Here is a 14,982-nt window from a genome sequence, read left to right as displayed (position 1 = left end):
TTATCCTTGGAATGGCCGCTACCACCACCAAACTAATACTGGTTACTGGGGAAGAGCTGTTTGGACGCGTCCTTCCCCCCAAAATACTTCCCAAAACCTTGCACCCCACTTCCTGGACAAGGTTTGGTAAAAAGCCTCACCAATTTGTCTAGGTGACTACAGACCCAGACCCTTGGATCTTAAGAACAATGAACAATCCTCCCAACACTTGCACCCCCCCTTTCCTGGGAAATGTTGGATAAAAAAGCCTCACCAATTTGCATAGGTGACCACAAACCCAAACCCTTGGATCTGAGAACAATGAAAAAGCATTCAGTGTTTTACAAGAAGACTTTTAATAAAAAATAGAAGTAAATAGAAATAAAGAAATCCCCCCTGTAAAATCAGGATGGTATATATCTTACAGGGTAATTAGATTCAAAAACATAGAGAACCCCTCTAGGCAAAACCTTAAGTTACAAAAAAGATACACAGACAGAAATAGTTATTCTATTCAGCACAATTCTTTTCTCAGCCATTTAAAGAAATCATAATCTAACACATACCTAGCTAGATTACTTACTAAAAGTTCTAAGACTCCATTCCTGTTCTGTCCCCGGCCAAGACGACTACAGACAGACACACAAACCCTTTGTTTCTCTCCCTCCTCCCAGCTTTTGAAAGTATCTTGTCTCCTCATTGGTCATTTTGGTCAGGTGCCAGCGAGGTTACCTTTAGCTTCTTAACCCTTTACAGGTGAGAGGAGCTTTCCCCTGGCCAGGAGGGATTTCAAAGGGGTTTACCCTTCCCTTTATATTTATGACACGCCCCCCAAATCTCAGCTAGGGTGAAACACTGGCTGGGATTTCTTCCTGGAGCTCTAGGAAAACAGAGTTAATAAGACACATGCATCTCTAAATATACTACCAAGTACATAAAGACTAACAATATTTTCCACATCTCAAGGACGATTTTAACCAGTTGATTCTGGGAAACTTTCACGGGAGAGTGCATCAGCCACTTTGTTAGAAGCTCCTGAGATGTGTTGGATGTCGAAATCAAAATCTTGGAGAGCTAAACTCCACCGAAGAAGTTTTCTGTTAGTTTCTTTGACGGTGTGAAGCCACTTTAGTGCAGCATGGTCGGTTTGCAGGTGGAAACGCCGTCCCCAAACATATGGGCGTAGCTTTTCCAGAGCGTAGACAATGGCATAACATTCTTTTTCAGTGACTGACCAGTTGCTTTCCCTCTCAGACAGTTTTTTGCTGAGAAACACTATAGGGTGGAATTCTTGATCAGGTCCTTTCTGCATTAAAACTGCTCCCACACCACGCTCGGATGCATCTGTGGTTACTAGGAACGGTTTGTCAAAGTCTGGGGCCCTTAGTACAGGGTCAGACATGAGTGTCGCTTTAAGCTTGTTAAAGGCCTTCTGACACTTTCCGGTCCACTGAACAGCATTTGGCTGTTTCTTTTTGGTTAGGTCTGTCAGTGGGGCAGCGATTTGGCTGTAGTGCGGTACAAATCGTCTGTAATAACCGGCCAAGCCTAAGAAGGATTGAACCTGTTTCTTTGACTTTGGGACAGGCCACTTTTGGATAGCATCCACTTTGGCCTGTAGGGGGCTGATAGTTCCTTGACCCACCTGGTGTCCAAGGTAAGTCACTCTGTTTAGGCCTATTTGACACTTCTTAGCCTTAACAGTTAGTCCTGCCTCCCTTATGCGCTCAAGGACTTTTTGTAGATGTTCCAGGTGGTCTGCCCAGGAATCCGAAAATATGGCCACATCGTCAAGGTAGGCGACTGCATATTCTCCTAATCCCGCTAGGAGACCATCTACAAGTCTTTGGAAAGTGGCGGGTGCATTTCGCAGCCCGAAAGGGAGTACATTAAATTCATACAGCCCGAGATGTGTGATGAAGGCTGACCTTTCCTTGGCAGATTCATCTAGCGGTACCTGCCAGTACCCCTTGGTTAAGTCCAAGGTAGAGATGAACTGGGCCCTTCCCAGTTTCTCTAATAGTTCATCTGTGCGTGGCATGGGATAGTTGTCTGGGCGAGTTACAGCATTTAGCTTACGGTAGTCCACGCAAAAACGTATTTCCCCATCTGGTTTGGGAACTAGAACCACTGGAGATGCCCATGCACTTTCAGAGGGGCGGATTACACCCATCTGTAACATATCCTGGATCTCCCGTTCTATAGCAGTTTTAGCTTGAGGAGACACCCGGTAAGGTTGGACCCTAATTGGGTGAGCATTACCTGTGTCAATGGAGTGGTATGCCCGTTCAGTCAGTCCTGGGGTGGCTGAGAACGTTGGCGCGTAGCTAGTGCACAGCTCCTGGATCTGCTGTCGCTGCATACGCCCAAGGGTCATGGAGAGGTTCACCTCTTCCACACCACCAGCACATTTCCCTTCGTAGTAGACACCTTCAGGCCACTCAGCGTCGTCTCCTCCCTGGGCTGTAAACTGACAAACCTTTAATTCTCTGGAATAAAAGGGCTTTAGAGAATTAATATGATACACCTTAGGCTTTTGGTTGGAGGTGGGGAATGCTATGAGATAATTAACAGCTCCCAGGCGCTCCTGGACCACGAATGGCCCTTCCCACGATGCTTCCATTTTATGGGCCTGGAGCGCCTTTAAGACCATGACCTCGTCTCCTACTTTGAAGGAACGCTCTCTGGCATGTTTATCATACCAGGCTTTTTGCTCTTTTTGAGCATCCTGTAAGTTTTCTCTAGCAAGGGCTAAAGAGGTTCGGAGGGTGGTTTGTAGGTTGGTTACAAAGTCCAGAATGTTAGTTCCTGGAGAAGGTGTAAATCCCTCCCATTGCTGCTTCACCAACTGCAATGGCCCCTTAACCTCACGGCCATATACAAGTTCAAATGGGGAAAACCCTAAACTGGGATGTGGTACAGCTCTGTAGGCAAAGAGCAACTGCTGCAATACTAGGTCCCAATCATTGGAGTGCTCATTTACGAATTTACGTATCATGGCCCCCAAAGTTCCATTAAACTTCTCCACCATGCCATTTGTTTGATGATGGTAAGGAGTGGCAACCAAGTGATTTACCCCATGAGCTTCCCAAAGGTTTTTCATAGTTCCTGCCAGGAAATTAGTCCCTGCATCTGTGAGGATGTCGGAGGGCCAACCTACCCTGGCAAAAATGTCTGCTAGTGCCTGGCACACACTTTTAGCCCTGGTGTTGCTTAGAGCTACTGCTTCCGGCCATCGGGTGGCAAAATCCATGAAAGTCAGTATGTACTGCTTTCCTCTGGGTGTCTTTTTCGGAAAAGGACCCAGAATATCCACAGCTACTCGCTGAAATGGAACTTCAATGATGGGGAGTGGCTGGAGAGGAGCTTTGACCTGGTCTTGGGGTTTTCCCACTCTTTGGCACACCTCACAAGACTGGACATAGGTAGAAACATCCTTGCCCATTCCCTCCCAGTGGAATGACCCCCCCAAACGGTCTTTGGTCCTGTTCACCCCAGCATGGCCACTAGGGTGATCATGGGCTAAGCTCAAGAGCTTGGCCCGGTATTTAGTTGGAACTACCAACTGTCTCTGAGGATGCCAGTCTTCCTGGTGTCCCCCAGAAAGAGTTTCCTTGTATAAAAGTCCTCTTTCTACAACAAACCTGGATCGATTAGAAGAGCTGAGAGGCGGTGGGTTGCTCCGTGCCGCCGTCCAAGCTCTCTGGAGGCTTTCATCTGCTTCCTGTTTGGTCTGGAACTGTTCCCTTGATGCTGGAGACATCAGTTCCTCATGGGATTGTGGACCTAGGCTTGGTCCCTCTGGAAGCGATATAGGGGATGGAGCTGTTTCTGTTGACTGTGAACCGCTCTCCGCTGGTGTACTATGTTGGGATTCAGGCTCCGGCTGAGCCTCTTGTGTAGGGTTATCGGCTGCTGCCAGTTCAGGTTCGGTGGGGCCCTCTGGTGTTGAGGTTGCAAGTACTGGATTCAGTGCTGACACGGGGTCTGGTGTTGGTTGTTTGGCTGGTTCCGGTTCTGGGACTGGTTCCGTCTGGGTCTCTGGGACTGGATCCACTACTGCTGTTGCAGACATTGGCCTGGGGTCCAGGTCCATCACCTCTGACTGGGTCCTGATAGAAGTTTCCGGAACAGAGCTAGGCCTCACGGCTTGTTTAGCCTGGTTGCGGGTGACCATTCCCACCCTCTTGGCCTGCTTCACATGATTGGCCAAGTCTTCCCCCAACAGCATGGGGATGGGATAATCATCATAGACTGCAAAAGTCCACATTCCTGACCAGCCCTTGTACTGGACAGGCAACTTGGCTGTAGGCAAATTGAAAGAGTTGGACTTGAAGGGTTGAATCGTCACTTGGATCTCTGGGTTGATTAAATTGGGGTCCACTAAGGAAGCATGGATAGCTGACACTTGTGCTCCGGTGTCCCTCCACGCGGTGACCTTCTTCCCACCCACACTCACAGTTTCCCTCCGCTCCAAGGGTATCTGGGAGGTATCTGGGCCTGTGGACCTCTGGTGTGATTCCGGTGCAATGAACTGTAATCTGTTGGGGTTCTTGGGGCAGTTGGCCTTTACATGCCCCAGCTCGTTACACTTAAAACATCGTCCAGCTGACGGGTCACTGGGGCGAGGAGGGTTGCTGGAGAACGGGGTGGTGGGACGATAAGGGGTCTGGAGGGTTCTTTGGGAGGTAGGTGGGGCTTTGGGCGGCCCCCGGTAATAGGGTGTGGTCTGGGGTGGTCCCTTCTGGTCTCCGCTCCAACTGCGACCAGTTTTCTTCTTCTCTGCCACCTCCACCCATCTGGCTCCAATCTCTCCTGCCTCAATTACAGTTTTGGGTTTCCCATCTAGGATGTATCTTTCTATTTCCTCAGGAACACCCTCTAAGAATTGTTCCATTTGCATTAGGAAGGGCAAATTTACTGGAGATTCAACACTTGCTCCTGATATCCAGGCATCCCAATGTTTTACAATGTGGTAGGCATGTCGGGTAAATGACATGTCTGGTTTCCACCTTAGGGCTCTGAACCTGCGACGAGACTGCTCGGGTGTTATCCCCATTCTGACTCTCGCCTTGGATTTAAACAGTTCATACTTGTTCATGTGTTCTTTAGGCATTTCAGCTGCCACCTCAGCTAAGGGTCCACTGAGCTGCGGCCTCAGCTCTACCATGTATTGGTCAGTAGAGATGTTGTACCCAAGGCAGGCCCTTTCGAAGTTTTCTAAGAAGGCCTCAGTATCATCACCTGCCTTGTAGATGGGGAACTTTCTGGGATGGGAAGTGGTACCTGGAGAAGGATTGCTAGGGTTTGTTGGTATATTCTGCTGGGCCTTTATCCTCTCCATCTCCTCCACATGCTTCCTCTCTTTTTCCCTCTCCTCCTCCACATGCTTCCTTGCCTCCATTTCCCTCTTGTGGGCAGCCTCTTGGTGTTGTTCTGCCTCCCTTTCTTGTTCCTTCTTCAGCTGCATGAGTTCTATCTGTCTTTCATGTTCCCTTTGTTTTTCCTCAGCCTGAAATTTGGCTAATTCCAGCTGTAGTCGAGCTGAGGATTTGGCCATTCTAACCTCTCTGTTTTTAACTAACTTTACACCCGAGGTTTAGAAATAAACAAACAAAACTTGGCTGTAAAATTTTGCTGTGCTGGAATAGAATACCTATTCTCTGATAGTGATTGTCAGCCTACAGAAAAAGACAATTCCCTTGTCTCTGCTCTGGGCCCAAATTAAAGCAAAAAACCTCCAACTACTTGGAAACCTGCTTACCCAGCCCAAAGAAGAAAAAAATTTCTTTTCAAACCTGTGCTCCTTGTAAAACAAAAAAAAAAAATCAAAATCCTAAAAAAAAACCCTGCCACTTTTGTCTCCAGGCAAATGGGTAGAGCACACACCCCCTATTTACTTTTAGGAAGAAAAGAAAAAAAAAAAAAACCTCTGGGTTGGAAGACTGTGAATTTCCCTGCAGGAGTTAAGTACCCTGCCTCCAGGCAAAGAAAACCTGCAATTCACAAGATAATCCCCTTTTGTCTCTGCTTGGCCACAAAGCAGAGAGAAACCAAGCTGCTTTCAGTTTCAAAGCTGCCTTCTGGACTTCCTAAAAATTCCTTTTTAAAATCTGTATTTCTAGTTCAAAAAATCTCAACTGGATCTCAAAATGATTTCAGGTTAATCCCACCACTGTGCCACCATGTCAAGGTTCCTCCCCCACTCTGAACTCTAGGGTACAGATGTGGGGACCTGCATGAAAAACCTCCTAAGCTTATCTTTACCAGCTTAGGTCAAAACTTCCCCAAGGTACAAAATATTACCCCCGTTATCCTTGGAATGGCCGCTACCACCACCAAACTAATACTGGTTACTGGGGAAGAGCTGTTTGGACGCGTCCTTCCCCCCAAAATACTTCCCAAAACCTTGCACCCCACTTCCTGGACAAGGTTTGGTAAAAAGCCTCACCAATTTGTCTAGGTGACTACAGACCCAGACCCTTGGATCTTAAGAACAATGAACAATCCTCCCAACACTTGCACCCCCCCTTTCCTGGGAAATGTTGGATAAAAAAGCCTCACCAATTTGCATAGGTGACCACAAACCCAAACCCTTGGATCTGAGAACAATGAAAAAGCATTCAGTGTTTTACAAGAAGACTTTTAATAAAAAATAGAAGTAAATAGAAATAAAGAAATCCCCCCTGTAAAATCAGGATGGTATATATCTTACAGGGTAATTAGATTCAAAAACATAGAGAACCCCTCTAGGCAAAACCTTAAGTTACAAAAAAGATACACAGACAGAAATAGTTATTCTATTCAGCACAATTCTTTTCTCAGCCATTTAAAGAAATCATAATCTAACACATACCTAGCTAGATTACTTACTAAAAGTTCTAAGACTCCATTCCTGTTCTGTCCCCGGCCAAGACGACTACAGACAGACACAGACCCTTTGTTTCTCTCCCTCCTCCCAGCTTTTGAAAGTATCTTGTCTCCTCATTGGTCATTTTGGTCAGGTGCCAGCGAGGTTACCTTTAGCTTCTTAACCCTTTACAGGTGAGAGGAGCTTTCCCCTGGCCAGGAGGGATTTCAAAGGGGTTTACCCTTCCCTTTATATTTATGACAGGGGTAGAGGTGTACCTACTAAATCTATAATCTACTGCCAGTCAGTATTTCTGGAAATTACATGTCAGTCTTTGTGATGTGAAGATAGCGCTAAACTATTTAAATTCCCAACGGCTTCATAGATGCTGTGACAGAGTACACCACAGCTTACTAGTTCACCTTAGAACACAGCTTTGCTTAACACACAGGACTTAGATTTGTTTATAGAGAAAGCAAGTACAGGTTTATTTGACAAAGGATAGCAGATTCATTTGATAGCAAACAGAAATGTTAGAAACAAAGGATTACATATGAAACAAAATCGTAATGTGCTTTCTATGGCCTAAACTTACTAATAAGTTGTTCTCCTGTATAAAGAAGTTTATTTCACCCAAAGTTCTTCCCGGTGATTTCAGCCAAGCCTGACTGAGATCCCTTTTTCATGAAACAAACCCACTGTCAGTTTATTTCCTTGGTGAAGGATGCCAGAGCATCTTTTTTCACCACTAGATAACCAGACCATACCTTTGATTTTCAACTGAAAATAGGATAATCCCTTCCCCCCATACCCCACTGTTTACCTCTTCCTGATGATTTTCTTTTGAAGTCCTTGCAAGCTCTTCATTAGCAAGACCTTACCACAAGACACTCAATACACAATAGTTAGCTAGGGAGATGAGTGTCTCCCATCTCCTGTATGGAGAAGTTTTTCCTCCAGGCATTCTACCTTTGAGTGACTTCCCTTTAACTACAAGGTCTTAAGAACATAATTTCCCATATTTATACACACACACACACACGTCTTTTTATATATTATCTGCATATACATTTCGTAATGATTATGATGACCAGGGTGACTTTTCAGTAAAGACCTTACATGACCCCTTTTGGTGAACCCTATAACCCTACATACCCCGGGCCCTCTGCCATTTGGCACCAAGAGGTTTCTGAGTCACAGATGCCAACACTGATAGCTATTAAGTGGGACATATGGAGAGAAAAATTGCAACACACTTTGAAATGCACTGAAGAGGATGGATTTTTTTCAGTCAGGCCGAGTTGTTTTTTCTGAAAATAGCAACTATCCCACTTAAGTAGGGACAGTTGGTATCAATGCAGCCCTTTGCCATTCCCAAAATCAAGTTTTACTGTGTCCTGCACTACAAAACTACCTCAGTACAAGGGGCTCTCTGGGTCAAGTTTGTCAGAGGTGCACCCATTATAATACTCAAAATCTTTGCCCTCCAAGAGCAGAAGAGTCTTTAAAGGGCTTGTCAATATGGGCAAAATTTTGAAACCTGTCTGCCGTAAAGTTGTGTCCCTTGAATGTAACGACCTGATTTTCAAAAGTACCCAACACCCACAAGTACTAGTAAGGTCAGAGGGGCAGAAAGTTCTCTACTATTTTTATTTAGATGCCTTAAATGTGAATTTAGTAGAGTAACTTTAGTCACTCTGGTTTGAAATGTATTACTCTTATTATCATACTAGCATACTTTTCAGGAATAGACACTAGCTAGCCAGTCATGTCTGCATCTGTTAACATCTTTTGTAATTTTTCTATACAGGTGAGGAAATTGGGATGCTAGAAGATATGGCTGTGGGCATTTCAGATTTACGGAAAGTAATGTTTAAAATAATTGAAGCCAAATCCAATGACTTCTTGCCTGTAATAACTGGAAGGCGGTAAGTGTTGTCCATTTCTTGAAGCACAAGCCCAGAGACATGTAGCTTTCACTTGTGCCAGTAACATCAAGTGGAAACTCAATGTTTTTCTTTTTGCTGTGTTCCCTTATGTGGGAAATGCTATAAATGTAACTTGTCTGAAGAGTGAATAGAGGGCCTGTAAAGGTAGTAATGTCCTAACGAGCCTGTAAAGGTAATAATGCTTTGTACTTTCTAGTGTAATTTCTTTGTATTTTCAGCTGAGGATCTCAAAGTTACAAATGTTAATACATATTAATTCTCACAGTGTCCCTGTGAGTTGTGTACCTGGTGTTATCCATTTTTATATACAGGGAAATTGAAGCACAGAGAGGTCAGGGCCAAAATTTTCAAAAGTGGCATCTAAGTTTGGTTGCCTCAACGCAGGGGCCCAGCTTGAAACACTGGAGGCCTTGTCTTCAGGGGAGCTGAGCACTCCATTTCCATTCACTTCTGTGGAGATGTGGCTTTGCATCTCTGAAGATCTGACCTGAAGCGTCTCTCAACTGGGAACCCAAAATTAAGATGACCCAAAATTCTGAAAAATTGAACCTACATGATTTGCCTAAGATCATACAGGACATTTGGGGCAGAGCTGGTTGTAAAAACAGATATTTTTAATCCCTACCTGTGCTTTAAATACTACTGCACTTTGCTTCTCAAAGAAGTAGTACTTAAATTTAGTACATAAATTAAATACAGAAATAGTGTCTGTGACATACGGGGATTGAAAAGGATAGTTTGCCTGTGATGAACTTTTTTTCTTTGTTGTTAGCCTAGTCTAAAACTTCAAATGTTGTTACTTGTGCAGGAATGATTTCCTTAAGAGTGCTATAATTCTTAAGATGACAGTAAATTAAATTCAGCTAAAAGCAGCAACTTTTTAGAAAAGATGCATTGCCGCGGTTGGGGGAAGGAGTGGACATTCACCGCTATTTTTCTTTATTATTCCTGACAATTCATTCTCATACTGTGCACTTTCTGAGAAGGAATTGAAATAAATAGCCAGGAAGGTCAGAGCATGATGGGAAAACATCAGGAATAATTAAGAAAAATTATGGTATATAAAGTAGACCCTGAACAGAAGAAATATGTCCTTTGTAAACGTTCCCATCAAAAGTCTTGAAAAATCCAACAGCCACTGTTACTGGCTTGGTACCATTACTGCTGCTGATTGAACTGTCATGCTAGGAGGTCCAGGTTTTGAAATAGACATGGGCTTTAAGATGCCTGTGGCATTATGGATTGATAGAAGAGACAGCTGTCAGGAAGAGGACTTACTGGCTATCATTACTATACTACACTTACTGGTGAATGAATCACTGAATGACATGGGTGGTATCAGTTTATTAAAAGGAAGCTTTACCTCTGCTGAGCCCCATTCCTGTTAGAGATGTGATGACACAGTATTGATCAGGGGCATAGGAGGTTAAATGTAAAGAGCAAAAGTAGGGTCAAAATCTAACAATTTTCTAATCACTGTAAAAAAAATATTTTCTGACTAACTTTTATCCTTTTTTAGGTTAGTCTTATATAATAGAGGTCTCTAAAATGAAACTTACAGGGACAATGCAGAGCTGCTAGACAGAAAATTCATTTACCTCTTTTTGTTATAAAGCTTGCAAAGTCAGAGTATTATCTGGTAATTTGCTTTGCAGGGAAATGCTTAGGTACTCAGTTTTATGTGTGAAAACAAGTCAATCCAAACATCACAGCTCTAATGTGTGCTGCAGCCCCAAAACATCTTTCAGGAAACAGTGTTCAGTTTCACATGCTTAAAGGGTTGTTATAAGCAAAAGTAGTTAAAAAAAAGTGGTATTTTTAAAAATTCCTTGGTAATTTTTTTTGTTATATACATGAAATTTGAGGCATGAGAGGGTAGTTTATTATAAAAACTTTCAACTAGTGTTTTTTATCATCGCTGCATGGTTAAGGTGCAAGACTAGTAAAGTTAAATAGATAATCCCCAAATTTAAATCATTAATACCTAAATGTGCTGTTGTGATTTATTGTTGTTCTCTTGAACAACCTAGTTTTTTTGTTGCAAGAGACTGTATTAAATGCTAAAATTTTGTAATGATTTTTAGGAACACAGGACTGGAAGTGACCTCCTGGATCATTAAATCTAGTCCCCTGCTATCACAGGCAACCCCGCACATAATGCCGTACATTAGTTTATGGAGCTCTATCTTTAAACTAGTTAGGAATAGTAGGGGCAAACAACCTCTGGAAGGCTGTTCCAGAACCTCATTCCTCTGATGGTTAGAAACCTAATTTCAAAGCTAAATTTATTCATGGCCAGTTTATACACACTTGTTCTCTTGCCAAAATTGTCCTTTAATTTTTATGCTAAGCCTTCCACTCACTGGGAAATGTAGTTGTATAACCCAAATCAAATCCACTAAGCCTGTCTACATTGAATCCAGTCATAAAGGAAAAAGTAAATTACATAGCAAAGAAAGATTTTGTTTTATTACTATACCTTATTTAAACCAAACCGGTAAAGCAATAGTAAATTAGTCTCAAATGAGTGCTTTGGATTACAATGATTGTTGTCTTCTTGCCTGACTTCAGTGTTGCTCTTGGGCCGTGAAGATATCCTATTATCCCAGCTCAGTAGTATTTCTCAAAATAATTTGAAAGGCAGCGTTTGTCATTGTGCAATTTAATGGAAATTGAAAAAGTCACACAAGATGGTACCACTGTGGAGCATACACTGTCCCAAGCATACAAAAAATAAAACCAAAAAACACCACATGTAAACACCACTGTTTCAGTTTGTCATATCCAAAGGCGACATCTTACAATGATTTTTTTATAGCCAAAAGACATAGTGATTCTTGGATGTGAAATGCAGTGATTATGATGGTCCTCTGGACTTGATGTTTAGCAGAACATATTTTTAAAATTAGACCAAATCAACATTTCTTTTCAATCTCATGCAAGCATACCATATTAGTAGTACAATAGCATTTGACAGTCAAGATTCATCAATTAGGAATTCCAACCCACAGGCCTGGAATGAGTGGCATTATGCAGAGGTCACCTGAAAAGAGTTTTCTGTGCAAGCAGAAACTTCATAAACTCTGTACTGCTTTAAACTTGGGAATTAAATACAGAAAACATAAATTAGTCTTATCTGGGGCATAGATACTTTTTTGCTTTGAGACTCGCATAACTAGCACACAGCTAATAGATTCATAGATGTTAAGGTCAGAAGGGACCATTATGATCATCTATTCTGACCTCCTGCACAACGCAGGCCACAGAATCTCACCCACCCACTCCTGCGATAAACCTCTCACCTATGTCTGAGCTACTGAAGTCCTCAGATCATGATTTAAAGACTTCAAGGATCAGAGAATCCTCCAGCAAGTGACCCGTGCCCCATGCTACAGAGGAAGGTGAAAAACCTCCAGGGCCTCTTCCAATCTGCCCTGGAGGAAAATTCCTTCCTGACCCCAAATATGGCGATCAGCTGAACCCTGAGCATATGGGCAAGATTCACCAGCCAGATATCCAGGAAAGAATTCTCTGTAGTAACTCAGTTAGTAACTAATGATACTGCTCATGAGAGTTCCTACTTTATAGAGCATTTGCTGCTTAACAATACCAGATTTGCACTAGTGCTAACTGAGCCAGAGCATGTGTCAAACCCCTGGCTGAGTCCTTGCCTGTGCGTAGTCACCAATCTGCTTTATTGGACCCAATCTTCGGATCCTGCATGCTTCCAAGCACACCAGGTCTGGGCAGTGTCTCTAGCTCTGGCCTCTCAGACACACGCCCAGGTTGCAGATTCCCTAACTGACAGCCCATTGGATGGTGGGGCACCATGGTCCAGCTGCCCAGACTTCCAAGACCCCTTCCAAGTTTCCCCCATAGCTTATGCACACTCTCGCCAGAGCTCCACCCATGTGGGCATGCCAGATTATAGTTTAACTCTTCTGGGACCACATGACACGTAAGGAACACAGAGATTTTTACAAAAGAACTTCTTAAACACGACCCACACATTACTCTTAAACAGTACAAGGATATAAGACCTATGCAAAAACCGTTTATGCTCTCCCCGCTGAGTCTATACTAACCCCTTCTGTGAGTCCTTAGGTCCTGTCCCTGTGTAAGGTGGGTAAATCCCTCCTTGCCTTCTTCCTCTTGACACCCCCTCTGCTTCCTGTCAATGTTTGGTTTCAGTCCTCTCTGGCTGGCTTGACAGCCTTCATTGGGTAATTAAAGTCCCAGCCCTCTGGAGAGAAACTGGGAGAACCAGCTTCCTTTAGCTTAGTCCCCCTGTTTATCGAACCCATTGTTCTTGGTGGGGAGAGGCACATTTGTTATCATTGTCATTCAGGGTTAGAAAGACCTAGACACAAGCCCCACTTCAACAAGAAGATGATGCAATCCAACATGATGGATACAGTGTACAAGGAAAGACACAATCAAGGTTATATTAAAAATAGAGGCTGAAACATGGTTTTCACAAAATCAGACGGGGGGCAGAGATATAACACACAAACTGTCACATCATATCACTTCTAAAACACCAGAATTCATATTTGTGTAATGAGCCATCCTGTACTTTTAAACTGTATTTTCATAGTGCCACTTCTGCTTCAGAGGATGCTTTCTATCCAAGGAGTGAAGTCCTGGCCCACTGAACTCAATGCAAATTTTACCATTGACTGCAGTGGGGCCAGGATTTCACCCAGGGTTTTCACTGGGTACAAGAAATTATGCACTTGTATTACAGGGTACTTCAGGTCAATTCTTGTGCAGACCAAACGGAAATGGTGGTGTAGCTCAGCATATGGCATTTTAATATTTGAAGTGCCTTCATTAATATTTCTATAGCAAGTGATAATGAGACAAAAGGCTCTTCCTTAATTTTTCTACTGTCCTCACTTTTTAATCCTTTTTTTCCACTTCAGTGAAGAAGTCATTATCTAGACCTAGTTTATAATTATATTACTGATCCTATTTCCATATAGATTTGCTTTGGTTTCAAAACAAAAATAAATAAAAAAGACTTTAAGTGAAGGTTGGACACAATTAACAGGAGGGAAAAACATTGATTTCTAAGTGTAAACATCCTTTGCTGTGGGACCTAGGAGGGTGATAGTTTAGACTGAACAGCTAGATATTCTCATCTCTTATACTTCCTTTTATTTTCCTAGTGAACATTATGTAATAGAGGTCAAGCTTCCAGCAAAGATGTTTGAATTGCTGCCACAAGAGATCAAAGAAGGAAAGCAGCTGCATGTGTACCCAGTCCTCTTTAATGTTGGAATCAATGAACAGCAAACACTTGCAGAGAGGTAAGGCAGCACCTTTAGAAAGATACATGTTTCAGTTTCTGCTTCTGGATGTTGTGCTAGTCCAGATGGTCTCTCACAGGATTACATAGGAATCTTGCTTATTACTTGCCCTTGGGCCAACTCAGATTGTTTTGGTACATATTAAAAACATAAATCACATTAGGGAGATAATCAGATGGTATGAACTAAAACAAACAGTGCAAAAAGTCAGGAAAAGATATGTAATAAGTATATTAATCTATTTCCTACAGTTAAAGCCTGATTTGTTCTTTAATACACACTTAGCTGTAGTTCACACTGACAGAAGCACTGTGTTCTCAAAGAACAGATTTTGGCCCTTTTAAACATCTCTTGGAAAATCCTAAAACTACTTAATTTGTTATCATAGCATGTGAAGCTGAAATGTTGGGCAGGTAATAGGCACTGGGAGATGCATACTTTCCTCACATTTTTAAAATTGATAGTATGGGGCTCATGAGTAGAGGTAATAGATAATAAAGTAATAATGGGTTATATTATTAATAGCCTTATAATGGCAGGAATGATGGGGTTATATTTTCTTAAACTTTTAATGTATAAATGTGCCTGCACACCCAGAATGCCTAGCTATAGCCTCAAGACAATTCTATATATCAAGCTAGTCATCCTATTGTACAGTTCCTGTCAAAGATTCACCAAACTATTCACCTGCTTCCTAGGTGAAGGACAGCTCTGGGTAATGTTAAATAACATACGTGACTACAAGGAAGAACCTCCAGAGTTACACACTGCTAGTATTACTAGGTGCACTGTACAATTAGACAAAACATATTATTTGTATTTATTATTTGTATTATTGTATGTCATGGACCAGGACTCCAATGTGCTGTACAAACACAAAACAAAAGATGGG

At 42.6% G+C, this 14,982-nt stretch overlaps 2 protein-coding genes across 2 annotated transcripts in view; one reads left to right on the top strand and one right to left on the bottom strand.

Moving 5' to 3' along the window:
* The window catches only part of INPP4B (inositol polyphosphate-4-phosphatase type II B), a 489,632-nt gene that overhangs the window by 412,515 nt on the left and 62,135 nt on the right, over positions 1–14,982 (top strand). The window contains exons 24-25 of the mRNA XM_084627075.1: positions 8,640–8,757; positions 13,950–14,090. Of these exons, the coding sequence (XP_084483201.1) occupies positions 8,640–8,757; positions 13,950–14,090 (259 nt within the window). The remainder of the gene's footprint in view (positions 1–8,639; positions 8,758–13,949; positions 14,091–14,982) is intronic.
* LOC311519950 (uncharacterized protein) lies at positions 516–5,729 on the bottom strand. Its single transcript, XM_084627074.1, has 2 exons — positions 3,624–5,729; positions 516–2,468 (listed from the first exon to the last, which is right to left on the bottom strand). Exons 1-2 carry the CDS (start codon positions 5,537–5,539, stop codon positions 953–955), a joined length of 3,432 nt encoding a protein of 1,143 aa, XP_084483200.1. The 5' UTR covers positions 5,540–5,729; the 3' UTR covers positions 516–952.

The sequence above is a fragment of the Lepidochelys olivacea genome, assembly GCF_965140295.1.
Source record: "Lepidochelys olivacea isolate rLepOli2 genome assembly, chromosome: 4".
Taxonomy (NCBI): Eukaryota; Metazoa; Chordata; order Testudines; family Cheloniidae; genus Lepidochelys; species Lepidochelys olivacea.
The sequence above is the reverse complement of the archived record's forward strand: the minus strand, read 5'-3'. Positions and strand labels throughout refer to the sequence as shown.

What these genes read in the sequence shown, in the direction of transcription:
- LOC311519950 (XM_084627074.1), bottom strand. Translation starts at nt 5,539, where the DNA reads ATGGCCAAATCCTCAGCTCGACTACAGCTGGAATTAGCCAAATTTCAG. An exon ending in AGCTCTTCTAATCGATCCAG is followed by an intron (nt 2,469 to 3,623) that starts GTTTGTTGTAGA and finishes CTTTTATTCCAG; the next exon opens with AGAATTAAAGGTTTGTCAGT.